The sequence below is a fragment of the Daphnia pulicaria genome, chromosome 1 (genome assembly GCF_021234035.1).
Source record: "Daphnia pulicaria isolate SC F1-1A chromosome 1, SC_F0-13Bv2, whole genome shotgun sequence".
NCBI lineage: Eukaryota > Metazoa > Arthropoda > Branchiopoda > Diplostraca > Daphniidae > Daphnia > Daphnia pulicaria.
The window spans coordinates 37,737,796-37,749,232 of record NC_060913.1 but is presented as its reverse complement, the minus strand read 5'-3'; the positions used below and the strand labels follow the sequence as shown (position 1 = coordinate 37,749,232).

The 11,437-nt window shown below is 40.9% G+C and overlaps 3 protein-coding genes and 1 long non-coding RNA gene across 4 annotated transcripts; 2 read left to right on the top strand and 2 right to left on the bottom strand.

The window, feature by feature from the left end:
- Positions 1-129: 129 nt before the first annotated feature.
- On the bottom strand, positions 130-1,946 carry LOC124339221. The gene is made up of 4 exons (XM_046792866.1): positions 1,507-1,946; positions 1,253-1,452; positions 560-717; positions 130-450 (listed from the first exon to the last, which is right to left on the bottom strand). Exons 1-4 carry the CDS (start codon positions 1,860-1,862, stop codon positions 148-150), a joined length of 1,017 nt encoding a protein of 338 aa, XP_046648822.1. The 5' UTR covers positions 1,863-1,946; the 3' UTR covers positions 130-147.
- Positions 1,947-2,495: 549 nt separating this feature from the next.
- On the top strand, positions 2,496-3,807 carry LOC124320895. Its single transcript, XR_006914071.1, has 3 exons — positions 2,496-2,594; positions 2,651-2,808; positions 3,547-3,807. It is a non-coding gene; the product is annotated as an uncharacterized LOC124320895 (long non-coding RNA).
- Positions 3,808-4,264: 457 nt separating this feature from the next.
- Positions 4,265-8,708, bottom strand: LOC124320893 (protein HBS1-like). The gene is made up of 14 exons (XM_046783799.1): positions 8,511-8,708; positions 8,376-8,444; positions 8,209-8,300; positions 7,881-8,148; positions 6,558-6,701; positions 6,359-6,479; positions 6,030-6,278; positions 5,716-5,945; positions 5,621-5,640; positions 5,333-5,543; positions 5,080-5,259; positions 4,804-5,003; positions 4,461-4,737; positions 4,265-4,378 (listed from the first exon to the last, which is right to left on the bottom strand). Exons 1-13 carry the CDS (start codon positions 8,551-8,553, stop codon positions 4,483-4,485), a joined length of 2,082 nt encoding a protein of 693 aa, XP_046639755.1. The 5' UTR covers positions 8,554-8,708; the 3' UTR covers positions 4,265-4,378; positions 4,461-4,482.
- A 26-nt stretch (positions 8,709-8,734) lies between these two features.
- On the top strand, positions 8,735-10,806 carry LOC124320894 (cytosolic Fe-S cluster assembly factor narfl-like). The gene is made up of 7 exons (XM_046783800.1): positions 8,735-8,886; positions 8,951-9,055; positions 9,155-9,216; positions 9,276-9,475; positions 9,536-9,688; positions 9,754-10,368; positions 10,426-10,806. Exons 1-7 carry the CDS (start codon positions 8,779-8,781, stop codon positions 10,659-10,661), a joined length of 1,479 nt encoding a protein of 492 aa, XP_046639756.1. The 5' UTR covers positions 8,735-8,778; the 3' UTR covers positions 10,662-10,806.
- The last annotated feature ends 631 nt before the right edge of the window (positions 10,807-11,437 follow it).

The window sequence follows — 11,437 nt, the reverse complement described above, 5'->3', positions numbered from 1 at the left end:
ATGACACCTTAGACTTGGCTGCAAGTTTTTTCGTGACGAAAAAAAGTTGAGAAGAAAATGTATGTGTTGTCAATTTTAGCTGAAGCTTATTTTGTTTTGTTATGTTTTGTTTCTCTTTTGGTTTTTTAAAATTTGGTTATCGAGTTGTTAGTGATGGAAAGAGATTTTAGAGGCGAGATAGTACAAGTGGAAGGCGTTACAGGCGAGCGTGACGATGTTGACGATGGCCACGATGGCGTGGAGCTGGCGAAAGCGTTGGCACGTTCGGCTGTAAGTGGGGCACTGTTTGAGTAGAGCGTCCGTCGTCGACGTCAGCCTCGGCCCGGCTTCCGGCCCGTGTCCGGCGGCCCGCTCCAGAATCACTTTGGCTCGAATGCGCTCGAGCAAACTCGGCACGACGATGATGCGGGCAATCAGCGGGCACAAGCAGTTGAAAATCAAGCCCACAACCTGGTGAAAGAGAAAAGCTTATAATTCGTTTCGTTTTTGACTGGGCAGAAAAACAAGGAGATAGAAAGAAAAAGGAAAAAAGAAATGAGATAAACAAATCAATATTGACCTGGTAATTTTCTTGTGACGACCAGAATTTCTTGGTCTGGACGAAGCTAATGAGGACGGCCAGGGCAGTCACTCCGTTGAGAATCATGTACTTTGGGAAGAGAGCGCTCTGGACGCAGGCGAACGTGTGACGCGGCAGAATGAAGAGCAGAACCAGGCCTAATACAACAACAACCGTACCCAGACATGTCGTAACAATTAGAAATTTATGGCCAGAGGGTCGTGACTTTGATTAAATAAAACCAAACGTATTTTGGATAATATGATTGAACGCAAACAGCTAACAGTGAAGGTTATTCATTGTCAAAAAAATACTCAAGGGGAAGGTGAGTGTCAGAAACGTGTTGTGTACGGGATCAGTTTGGGATAATATTTGCATATAGGGCGAGGTGGAGAAAAGTGTTGGACGAAGGACAAAAGGAGAAGGGGCGACAACAACAACAACCAAATTTCCCGGAACTGTCCTGAATGTGAACCACCTAGGGGTATGGCGAAATCAGCATTTTTCCTAACGACACGCTGAGTTAGCGCGAAAAATAACCGCTAGTGCAAACTGGTATAAGGTCGTTACGTAACAGTTGTAACAAGCCAAATAACACGGTGCAACCAGCGCCAAACATTTCACGCTATAGTTATGCAAGCGAACTACTAAATGAATATTGCGGATTAAAATAATAAGTGGTGGGTATAGTACCTGAAACGAATGTCATCCACATTTGAGCGCCGAACAAGATGCTGAATGAGGAGAGATAGAGAAGCGGCCACAGTGTAGAGTCGGCCGTCGGTTGGATTACAACCAAGCTCGATTTACTACGAGGGTAAAATAGCATAGCCAAGGCTATGACGGCCGACATGACGAGCAAATGGGCCGGTTGAGTCGAGCGCCGGAGAACCCTGAGCAAATTAATTATTTAGAAAAATCCAATATTAGAATAATCAATGACATACTTGAACACGTTTTCCAGCGTGACTTCGGCGTTTTGCGGCTCTTGTTTGCCGGCACCGGCCTCCTCCTTGATGAATTGGGAGCAGATGACGCAAGAATGCTCCTCATCTTCGCTGCTGGTCGTCGAAAACTGGACGGACGGCGGCGGCGGAGGAGCTGGTTGAAACGAGTCGGCTCCTGATGCGGCCGGTCGGCTGCCGGGCGGGAAAGAGATTTTGCTCATCACCGGACAGAGCATGATATCCTTGGAACTGCCAATGACGAAGTTAGGCCGACGGGGCAAACGACGAGTCGGCAGTGACGTGATGGGCAAATCGTCGACGTCACCCCCTCGGTTGCCACTGACAATCTGGCACATGGTGTAATATCAGTAGTGAGTCTGCTTCTTAGCTCTCGAATAGCTGCCCCGTTTGCTGATTGACTGAAAAATGAACCCAACGGCTCAAGTCCCGCCAGTTTTTATACCGGCAATCTTGGTCCCCCCCGCCCTTTTTCCTCAGTTTCCTTCACTTATTTGTTTTCGCCTTCGCCATATCCAATCGCTTCTCTTAAGCTCTACTACGCAATCGAAACGAGCGCGAAAAAGAAAGAAAAAACGAAAAAGAAAAATTCATTGGAAACGACGTGGTTGTTTGTATGTTTCAATCAGATAAAGGATCTCGATGGATTTGTTTGTGGTTTGCTGGGCTTTTTTACGGTTATCTTTCTTGACTAATTTTTGGGTACGCACCAACCGCCAATGGATCGACAGCGCGTTCAGCAGGTCCTCAACAGCAGCAGCAGCTTTCTTAAGGCTAAGTTCTCCCCTGGACTAAGTTAGTCCGGGAGTCATGTGGAGCTTTGGGTGCTGGCCAAATAAGACGATTGCTTTTGCAGCAGCAGCAGCAGCTTTCTTAAAATGAAGACAGTCATCAGTCAGTAGTCACATGGCGAGCGTTGGATAATAGCCAGAGAGACAACTGAAATTCGACGATGGGTGATGGCCGTTTCGGTAGCCCCTTTGTCAATCGCAGCAGCAGCAGCACACACAAGTCCGGCTGCTGATTTGCAAGATTCTTATTTGTGCTTGTACACCGTGTGCTGGCCATAAGTATATATTGGACGTGTGGGTTTTGTTTATAAAAAAAAAAGGTTTTTTCGTCACAGGTAACACAGGTTGACGAAAGCGCCATACGTATCGTCCCCGTCTACCGCATAAGGATAATGGATAATCAATTGAACGACGCGTCTATGTGTAATTATCATAAACAAAAGTTCTCCGCACCGTCGTCGTCGTCTTCTTTCTTTCTTCGTCTTCTTCTTTGGTGAGATTCCAACTTTGATTGGCCAAGGCAACGCGCCCTCACGATCGCTGAATATTATTCGAATCGAGAAGTCAGCAGCGGAGTGACGCAATCAGCCGCAGGAATGCGTGATCTCAGCCACGTAGCTAGAGCTGCGAAAACACAAACACGCAAACACTTTTGCCGATAGTGCGATTGCGTTAGATATAGTAGAAAATGGTTCGGACGCAAAATGGAAAAAACACGTCGAGATAATAATAATAATAATAAAAAACCAATCGTGTAGAGAGACCTGGAAATTGCGTGGCATTTCTAGAATTCTAATTTGTTTTGGGTGTATAGAGACGGACGTGTGTTGACTACTGCATCGGAATTTTATTAAGGCCAAGCCTGCTGATACGGGCGCATTTTTAATTGGAGCAGTTATACTACTAGTGTGTGCTCCATAATCAACGGATCAATTGATCATTTCATGTGTTTCCGTCTTGGCATATATAATATAGTCGGCAGTAAGTCTAGTCTCCTCTTCTATCGATCTATCCGGCCGTCTAGCCTCTCCCCCTTATAACCATACACGCGCCCGAGCAATGCCAACGAACCGGCAAACCATATGTGTTTCAGGATTAAATTTCAAAAGGGACTATAATCTGCAATTATGAATAAATTTTACCGGTAGATGGAGAAACTCTAGTTACCATAGAAAAAGTCTAAAATACTTAATAATTTTTGAAAAAAAAATTTTTAACATTTGATTTTCAGATGGTGCAAGAAACTACAGATGCCTACTTCCGCACTTACGTCAATGGTTTTCCCACAAATGACGACATTGGGAAAGTTAAACAAATTCAGGTAAAAAACGAATGGAAATTGACCAACTACTAATAGCGGTGTATAATTTGTGCCTCATTATTATTTAATGTTCCAAGTACATTTTGATTATTTTATTCACCGTCACGTAGTCCCTAAAGAGTCCAAGAAACAACTTCCCTATTGTCAATGTTGAATCTATGTGAATGTCAGTAGAACCAATGGCGAAACTCCATCCGTGTTTTATAATCGGAAACGTTAGCAACGGTAGCGGTAGCAGCTACTCGCCCAGCATTGAGTATAATCACCGGTCCTAAAAAACAGAAAAAGAAAAAAGGTCTTTCTCCCGACCCGCTGGATTCCCCTTGAATCCAATTTTGGCGAGAAAGTATCCATTGTGAAAGCCATTTTCCCTTCGACAATAAAACTGACTGGCTTTGTAGTCTATCCCCTGAAAGTAATAGCTTGGCACTTAGCACTTTGTTGGCTATATACGGCTGATACTGAAATAAATAAATGACAATGTGATTCGACTAGACCAATCATCAATTGAAATAACACTGCAAAACTACGTCAATACCGATTCTTCGCTGTGAACTACCAGGCGCTAGCTCTGCTTTCTATTCGGTTCAAAGTCGTGTGAAGAACAGAAAAAACACTTTAATCCATGTCCTCGTTTTCTCATTATATTTGGGATCAGTGCACAAAAAAAAAAAAAAAGAAAACCGCAACAAAATTTTCCAGCATTGGAAGCAATATCCATCCCCACCGATTCTTGCCCAATCTAAAAATAGAAAGTGTGCGTTACTGGACGTGTCAAACGGCTTGGTAATAAACACAATTAATGCACCGTTTCGATGGAATACCTTAACGAGAAAGTAATTGACGTCACATGATACTCGTGACGAGCCCGGCGGCGATGGTCGTACCGCTTGCCCGGATCATGAATCGACCCAGTTCCCTGTAATCTTTGTAAAGTTCCATGCAGATGGGACGAGAAATTTCAATTTCCACCAGACCGCTGGTTTGTTTCGTTAAGCATCGAGGTCGTTTTCGAATCACTTCACCGGTGCTCTTGTGAATCTGGGCAATTAGTTTGGTGATCGTAGCTGCTTCAGACAGGGATTGATAATGAATCACCACCTGCAGACAATCAAACGGTTCATTTAAACGAAGATTTAAAAATTGTGAGAGTCCATTTCATTTTACCGGATAGCCTTTGGTGATGGGGATGTCGACGTTGAATATCACCACACGGGCTTGAATGCGTGAAGTCACTTTAATTGGCTGGCTGGGGTCGCACAAAACAGAGCCAAGGCTGACGTCACTGAGATCAGCACCACTCACAGTCAGCACCACTTGGTCGCCGGCGAAACATGACCCCGTTGAGTTGTCGTTGATGGCGATATCTACAAAAAATAATAAAACATTACACGTTATTTTTTAGGAATCCAATTGGAATAAAAATAATTTAAAAAATAATACTTTTTATTTGGATGACTTCGTTTAAAGGCATTACTAGAAGTTTATCAGTGGTTTGAATCATTCCGCTTTCAAGTCGACCGGCCAAGCAACAACCGGAGCTACCGACCACACTTTTAAAGATATCACTGATCACGAAGCGAACAGGTCGATTTAGAGCACGTTCCGGTGGTCGAAATTTGTCTACATATCAAAGTTGCAATCGTTAAAACGTACACAGCTGCTTGGCTTTGAAACGTATGGAAATATTATGTACCGATAGCTTGAAGCAAAGTCGGTCCGCTGTACCACTCGGTGAGTTTGGGCTCGCTAGAAATGGTGAGATTCTCTCCGCTGAGCCCGGAAACAGGAACGTAGAATACATCCTGCTCTTTGTAGCCGGCTTGTCTTAAAAAGGCACCCAAGCGAGCCGAGATTTCATTGAAACGATCACGTGACCAACCCACCATATCCAACTTGTTGACGACCTTAGTTGAATATTCGTTTCAAAGCTAAAAGTTAGAAATTTCAATACATTTTTTTTTTCAAATGAAAATGAACTTACGACTCCCAACTGGCTGACACCTAAAAAATGAGACATAAAAATCAATTTCAAATCAGATCAACGGAGTAAAAACACAAAGAATGAATTGATCATACCGAGAGATCGCACGAGGAGAGCATGTTCCCTAGTTTGCCCGCCACTTTCAAATCCTGTTTCAAATTCACCAGTGGTGGCGTCGACAACCAATAGGGCAACATCGGCTTGTGCTGCTCCGAAAATCATATTAGGAATAAAGTCTCGATGTCCAGGCGCATCTAAAAGGGTTATGGATTTGCTTTCCGTTTCAAATTGCGACTGGGCCACGTCCATTGTAATTCCACGTGCTCTAATCAAAAGATAGACATTTTCAGCAATTACGTTGCATTGATTTAACACTCCTCAAAAACATTAGCTAACTTGTTGTATTTACCTTTCTTCCCCAGTTTCATCAAGTACCCAAGCGTACATGAACGATTGCTTTCCAAGTTTCTTAGACTCTTGCTCGTATTTGTGCATCTGCTTGGCGGAAACCTGGCCCAACCGGAATAGCAAGTGACCCATCAACGTCGACTTTCCCGCATCGACATGTCCGACAACAACTAAATTGAGCAACGCCTTGGTTCCGCCGCGCTCCTTCACGTATTCACTGGCGGCGTCCAGCCGACTCTCTCGCGAGCGCCTGGGCAAGAGGGATAGTTATAAAAACTAAAAGTTATTCAAATCAGAGAAAAATAAATAATTTTTAAATTGATAAATTACGACTGAGATTTGGGAGTGGCAAATGGTGTAACTTCTCGGTCTGCAGGAGATGTAGACCTTGGAGTGGCCCCTGGCGTTCGAAGGAAACCTAGCTGCCGACTTGTCTCTTCTACTGCCGATTCTGATTTGTTTTTTTTCAAGTAAAAGTCTTTAAATTTTAGAAGATAAGCTATTAGAATTCAAATAAAAAGAGAATAACCTTGCTTGGCTGATTGGCTTTCAGTTGCAACGTTGACACTGGAACTGTTTGAAGCCACCGTAAAGCCGGTCGAAACCTTTTTGGTAGGAACTACTTTCACTGGGATTTTTTCTTCTTTAGTCACTGATCCTCTGATTGTTTCCACTGTTAACCACCAGGTTCAAATGAAACCAATAAGCTGAAAATTCACTTTTTTTTTACCGGTCAAATGGTACACAATAAATATGATTATCGAAAAAGTAAGTTCTGTATTGACGGCCACTATCAATAAACTACAGAGAGATGGGAAAAGGTGGGATCTTTTAAGAATGATAAGAAAAAAAAATTAATTGTGAAAAAGCAAAGGAAGTGACAGCTTAATTGCCGCGAAGGCGACTCCTAATGAGATCGTCCGGAGATGGACTAGTAAAATCGAATGGTTTGATTGTAACAGATGCGTTCGAAGCCATTACTGATCGTTGAAATTTTGTAAAGACAGTCTTGGACGGTAAGCTGTTGACGACCATTACGCGACCCAATGGCGACGCCTGGCGGCAAACGAGCGCCAAATCAAGCGGACTGGAGTCGGGAGTCATGGGCAAATTTGGTAAAATTTCTGAAACATTTTCCGACTGTGTCCTTTTCCGCCCTTCTACTACCGAGCATTTACTTCGTAGAGCCGACGCCAAATTCAAACTAACGTCAGTTTCTGAAATCCCTGGTCGGACGTTCGGAACTTGACTGGGTAAAGATCGCAAGCGTGGAACATACCCTCCGCTTAAATTTTGGGGTTGCAAATTTACTCGCGCTAACTCAGATAAAGACGGGCGGACTACGCTCGATCCGATGCTTTTCGAGAGGTTTGGATTACCCAAGCTTATCTTAGCCAAATCAGCCAATTTTGGCTTGGCAGCAAGCGGATTGGTCACAGAAATGTTATTGGCTACTGGATTCGGCTTAAAAGACGACACTATACGATTAGGAGTCGATCGTTCCGCAGCTGGATTATTCTTCGATAAATGAAGTGTTGCAAGTTGGCTCAAGCTTATTTTATCAGTACTAATGCTAGGTGTAATATCTTACCTTAGTGAACAGCATTCAAAGGAAAACAGATGCAGCGTCATCACCAACATGTAGAATAACAAATGAAAAAAAAAAAGGAAACCATTAATTCTATGTAGGTTGAAAAATAAATTCAAAACTGACTGATTGAATTGCTTAAACGAAAAAATAAAATGCATATCTCAAATATTTGCTAGGGGAAATTGGTTTTCAAATTATACAACTTTGAGTTGTTCAACACAGCATAAGACTTAAATATTTTGTGTATCATAATGTTTATACCTTGAATTGCAGGAACTGTTTTTTCTCTGATTGTTGGTTTTGAGACTTTTTTCAATGAAACAGGAACAGAATTCCTTAACAGCTGGTCAAGCGCCTTTTCAGCATCAAAATTAGCTGCTAGAATTGCATTGATTCCTGCTTGTTCTGACAGTGCATCTCCCATCCTATCTCTAAGAAGATCCAGACATGAATACAATTGGGCCTGTTCCAATTCTCCTAATGGTGGTATTCTAGGTGGAGCACTAACACCAGCCCCATTTTTAGATTCCTTGTACAGAAAAATAATGTATAGTAGTTGTGAGAAAATGTAACAAAGAAAAATAAATACTTCTGGCGTCAACTCTTCTTCTTCTTCAGGAATGTCAGACTGAATGTAGGCAGACATCTGATGCTCTTGATTTCTATCGTAGAGGAAGTGTTCTGTACATGGACGTCAATGAGTCAAAACATTACAATTTCTCAATTAAACTAAAGCTTTCAATTCATGATAATTACGCATGCTCGGCGATGATGCAAAATCATCTTCAACAGAGTGGCCGTAGACATCATCATAACCATCGTACTCTACACAAAAAATTTTTGACATTATGAAAAAGATAAATGAAATTTGCATTACGTTTAGTTAATTACCTTCGTCATAATTCATAGTTCGAACGTTCCTATGCCTAGCCATTCTGTTATAATGAATAGTCCGGAAGTTAAGGAAATTAATAAAAGAAATTATTCAAATGAAATTAATTTTGTTAAGAAACGAATTCTAGTTTCTAGTTAAATGATCCAATCAACAGTGGGTTTCGAGGTTTCGACAAGTAAAGTGAAATTTCCCTTCCTCCGAAAGAAGGTAGTACTAAAAAGAGTACGGATGTAAAAACAGTTGACAAACGCCAGCCTTTTTCACATGTTTACAACAATAACAAAACACAAAACAACAAGTATGGCTACCAGTTCAAGATTCAGCAGTATTGTACAGCTGACAGACTTGGATGACTTCATCAATCCTTCTCAAGTATGCAAATTGAGATGACACAATTGTATTATTGTTGAACAAATGCTGAAATTTTTTTATTTAGGAATGCATTAAGCCTGCTAAGACAGCAAATGTAAAACAAGTTACTTCTGCTGGAAGTGCCAAAATCCAAATCGGCGACGATGGCACTTACACCCAAATCAATAAGGTACATGGGACAAGTAATATTTCACTTCAGGCTTATAGGGTTTATTATGTAAATATCCTTGGTATAAATATGTAAAATTTTTTTAAATGTTTCCTGTAGGAAGGACAACCAGAAAAGTTAGAGAAAGCACAGATTACTCTCAATGACTGTTTAGCTTGCAGGTGACTTTTCAGTTCATGCATTTTAAGACACAATTGTGTAACATTGTTAAATTTTGCAGTGGATGCATAACATCTGCCGAGAGTGTGTTGATTGGCCAACAAAATCACACAGAATTCTTAAAGCTATGCAAAGAAATTCAGCTGTCTTCAGAAAGTAGAGTGTATGATAAGATTGTAGTGGGGCTTTCATCCCAGCCGATTCTTTCATTTGCAAACAAATTCCAAGTATCTCCCATAGAAGCAAGAGCTAAACTATCAGGTATATTTCCATCGTGCAAATGTTTGAAAACTCATTATTAATTCTGTTGAGTTATTAAAGCTCTTTTTAGGCAACTTGGTGCTGCAAAAGTGTTTGATGTTGAATCATTTGCAGATATGTGCCTAGTTGAGTGTGGACATGATTTTGTTCAAAGATTCAGAGAAAAGTCAACCAATGCTACATCAGTTCCAGTACTTGCTTCTGCTTGCCCTGGTATTGAAATGCTAATTTAATTTTCTTTCTTTACGTTTGTTGATTTGCTGCACGTTCGTTTCAAGGTTGGATATGTTACGCGGAGAAAACTCACGGAAGCTGGATCTTACCGCACATTAGTGAAGTTAAGTCTCCACAGCAAATAGCCGCTACATTTATCAAAGATTTACTTCCCAACGAACTTCATACGGATGCTTCGCGTATCGCCGTCGTCATGATTATGCCGTGTTTCGATAAAAAATTGGAAGCGTCTCGTAGCGATTTTCTTCGCGAGGATCAGCAAACCAAGGATGTTGATTTCGTTATAACTCCTGTCGAAATCGAGCAGATACTTGAGGAACTAGATGTTGAGTTCACCGACCTGGATTCATCTCACGTTGATCATTTGAGTAAAGCAGAGATTCCGACGTGGAATATACCATCTGGATCCGGCTCAGGAGGTTATGCAGAGCATGTGTTGCGATTTGCCGCCAAAGAGCTTTATGATGTGACCCTGGAACACATCACGTTCCAGCCAGTTAAAAATTCGGATATCAGAGAAGCATTCCTTGAAATGGATGGACAGCAGGTTCTTAGTGTGGCAATTTGCAACGGATTCCGAAATATTCAAAATCTAGTTCAAAAAATGAAGCGGAAGAAGCGTACGTATGACTATGTCGAAGTCATGGCCTGTCCATCTGGTAAGTTTTAAATTTGATACACAAAAAGAAAAATTCCTGACATATCAATTGCATTAGGTTGTCTAAATGGTGGAGCTCAATTGCGATTGGAATCTAATGAAACAAAGATACTTTTATCAAACCTAGAGATTCTCCATACGAAAATCGAAAAGCATGATATTGATGAGACGAAAGCTGATGATTTAAGTCATGCCTGGCTTGGAAAATCTTCGATTGAGGAACGATTGAAAAGGTTAAGAACCAACTACCACGCTGTGCAGAAGTCAACTAATGCTCTAACTGTTAAGTGGTAGAAGAAAACTACTTCTGGTGCAATGGGGTTTATTTGGAATGTTCATCATTCAATTTTGAAAATAAATATCACCGGCACTCTAAGTTACAAAAAAAAACTAGTTAAAATGTATCCAAATGATGAATTACACATTTTTCTATATTATATTTTTAAATCGTATGTATGTAATGTAATAGAGTATGTAAATGAATACTCTATTGATGTTAGTGCCAAATATTACTTATGGGTGGGCAATTTCGATAACCCTACATAAAATATTCCACACAGTAAAACCTCTATCACGTTAAAATAGTATATTAAAATGATATTTGAAAAAAATGTCGTTTGCAAATTAGACGTTAATATCATCATCCTCATGTTTGGCCAGCTCCAACCCCGTAGATAGGTGGTTGTTGCGTATATCATGATTATCTGGTAGTGTATACTAGTGCGCCATAGATAAAGAAATAAATTCCGGCTATTAGTCGTGATTTTCCACGGGATCTCTGTGCCAAATGATTATTTTATAATACATTTTTCTCTCTATAAAATTCCTCTTCTTCCCCTTTTATATTACCTTGCTTATTTTCGATTAATTTTACTGGTCGGCATATTAGAGAGAAAATATAGACACGCTTCAGAATTGGGCCCAGTTCCACGAAACTCGTATCAGCAATAAAAGAAGTGATTGATTAAAGATTAAAAATCTTTCGATCGCAACCTTTTTTGTTTGAATATGGATCTGCATAGTATTTCCGGTAGGCTTTATGTTAATGTTATGGCAGCAAAATGTGACGG

What these genes read in the sequence shown, in the direction of transcription:
- LOC124339221 (XM_046792866.1), bottom strand. Translation starts at nt 1,862, where the DNA reads ATGTGCCAGATTGTCAGTGGCAACCGAGGGGGTGACGTCGACGATTTG. An exon ending in ACGCTGGAAAACGTGTTCAA is followed by an intron (nt 1,453 to 1,506) that starts GTATGTCATTGA and finishes TAATTTGCTCAG; the next exon opens with GGTTCTCCGGCGCTCGACTC. An exon ending in GTGGATGACATTCGTTTCAG is followed by an intron (nt 718 to 1,252) that starts GTACTATACCCA and finishes TTGTTGTATTAG; the next exon opens with GCCTGGTTCTGCTCTTCATT.
- LOC124320893 (XM_046783799.1), bottom strand. Translation starts at nt 8,553, where the DNA reads ATGGCTAGGCATAGGAACGTTCGAACTATGAATTATGACGAAG. An exon ending in GATGAAACTGGGGAAGAAAG is followed by an intron (nt 5,946 to 6,029) that starts GTAAATACAACA and finishes TCTTTTGATTAG; the next exon opens with AGCACGTGGAATTACAATGG. An exon ending in TCTCCTCGTGCGATCTCTCG is followed by an intron (nt 5,641 to 5,715) that starts GTATGATCAATT and finishes CTCATTTTTTAG; the next exon opens with GTGTCAGCCAGTTGGGAGTC.
- LOC124320894 (XM_046783800.1), top strand. Translation starts at nt 8,779, where the DNA reads ATGTTTACAACAATAACAAAACACAAAACAACAAGTATGGCTACCAGT. An exon ending in CTTACACCCAAATCAATAAG is followed by an intron (nt 9,056 to 9,154) that starts GTACATGGGACA and finishes TGTTTCCTGTAG; the next exon opens with GAAGGACAACCAGAAAAGTT. An exon ending in AGTCATGGCCTGTCCATCTG is followed by an intron (nt 10,369 to 10,425) that starts GTAAGTTTTAAA and finishes CAATTGCATTAG; the next exon opens with GTTGTCTAAATGGTGGAGCT.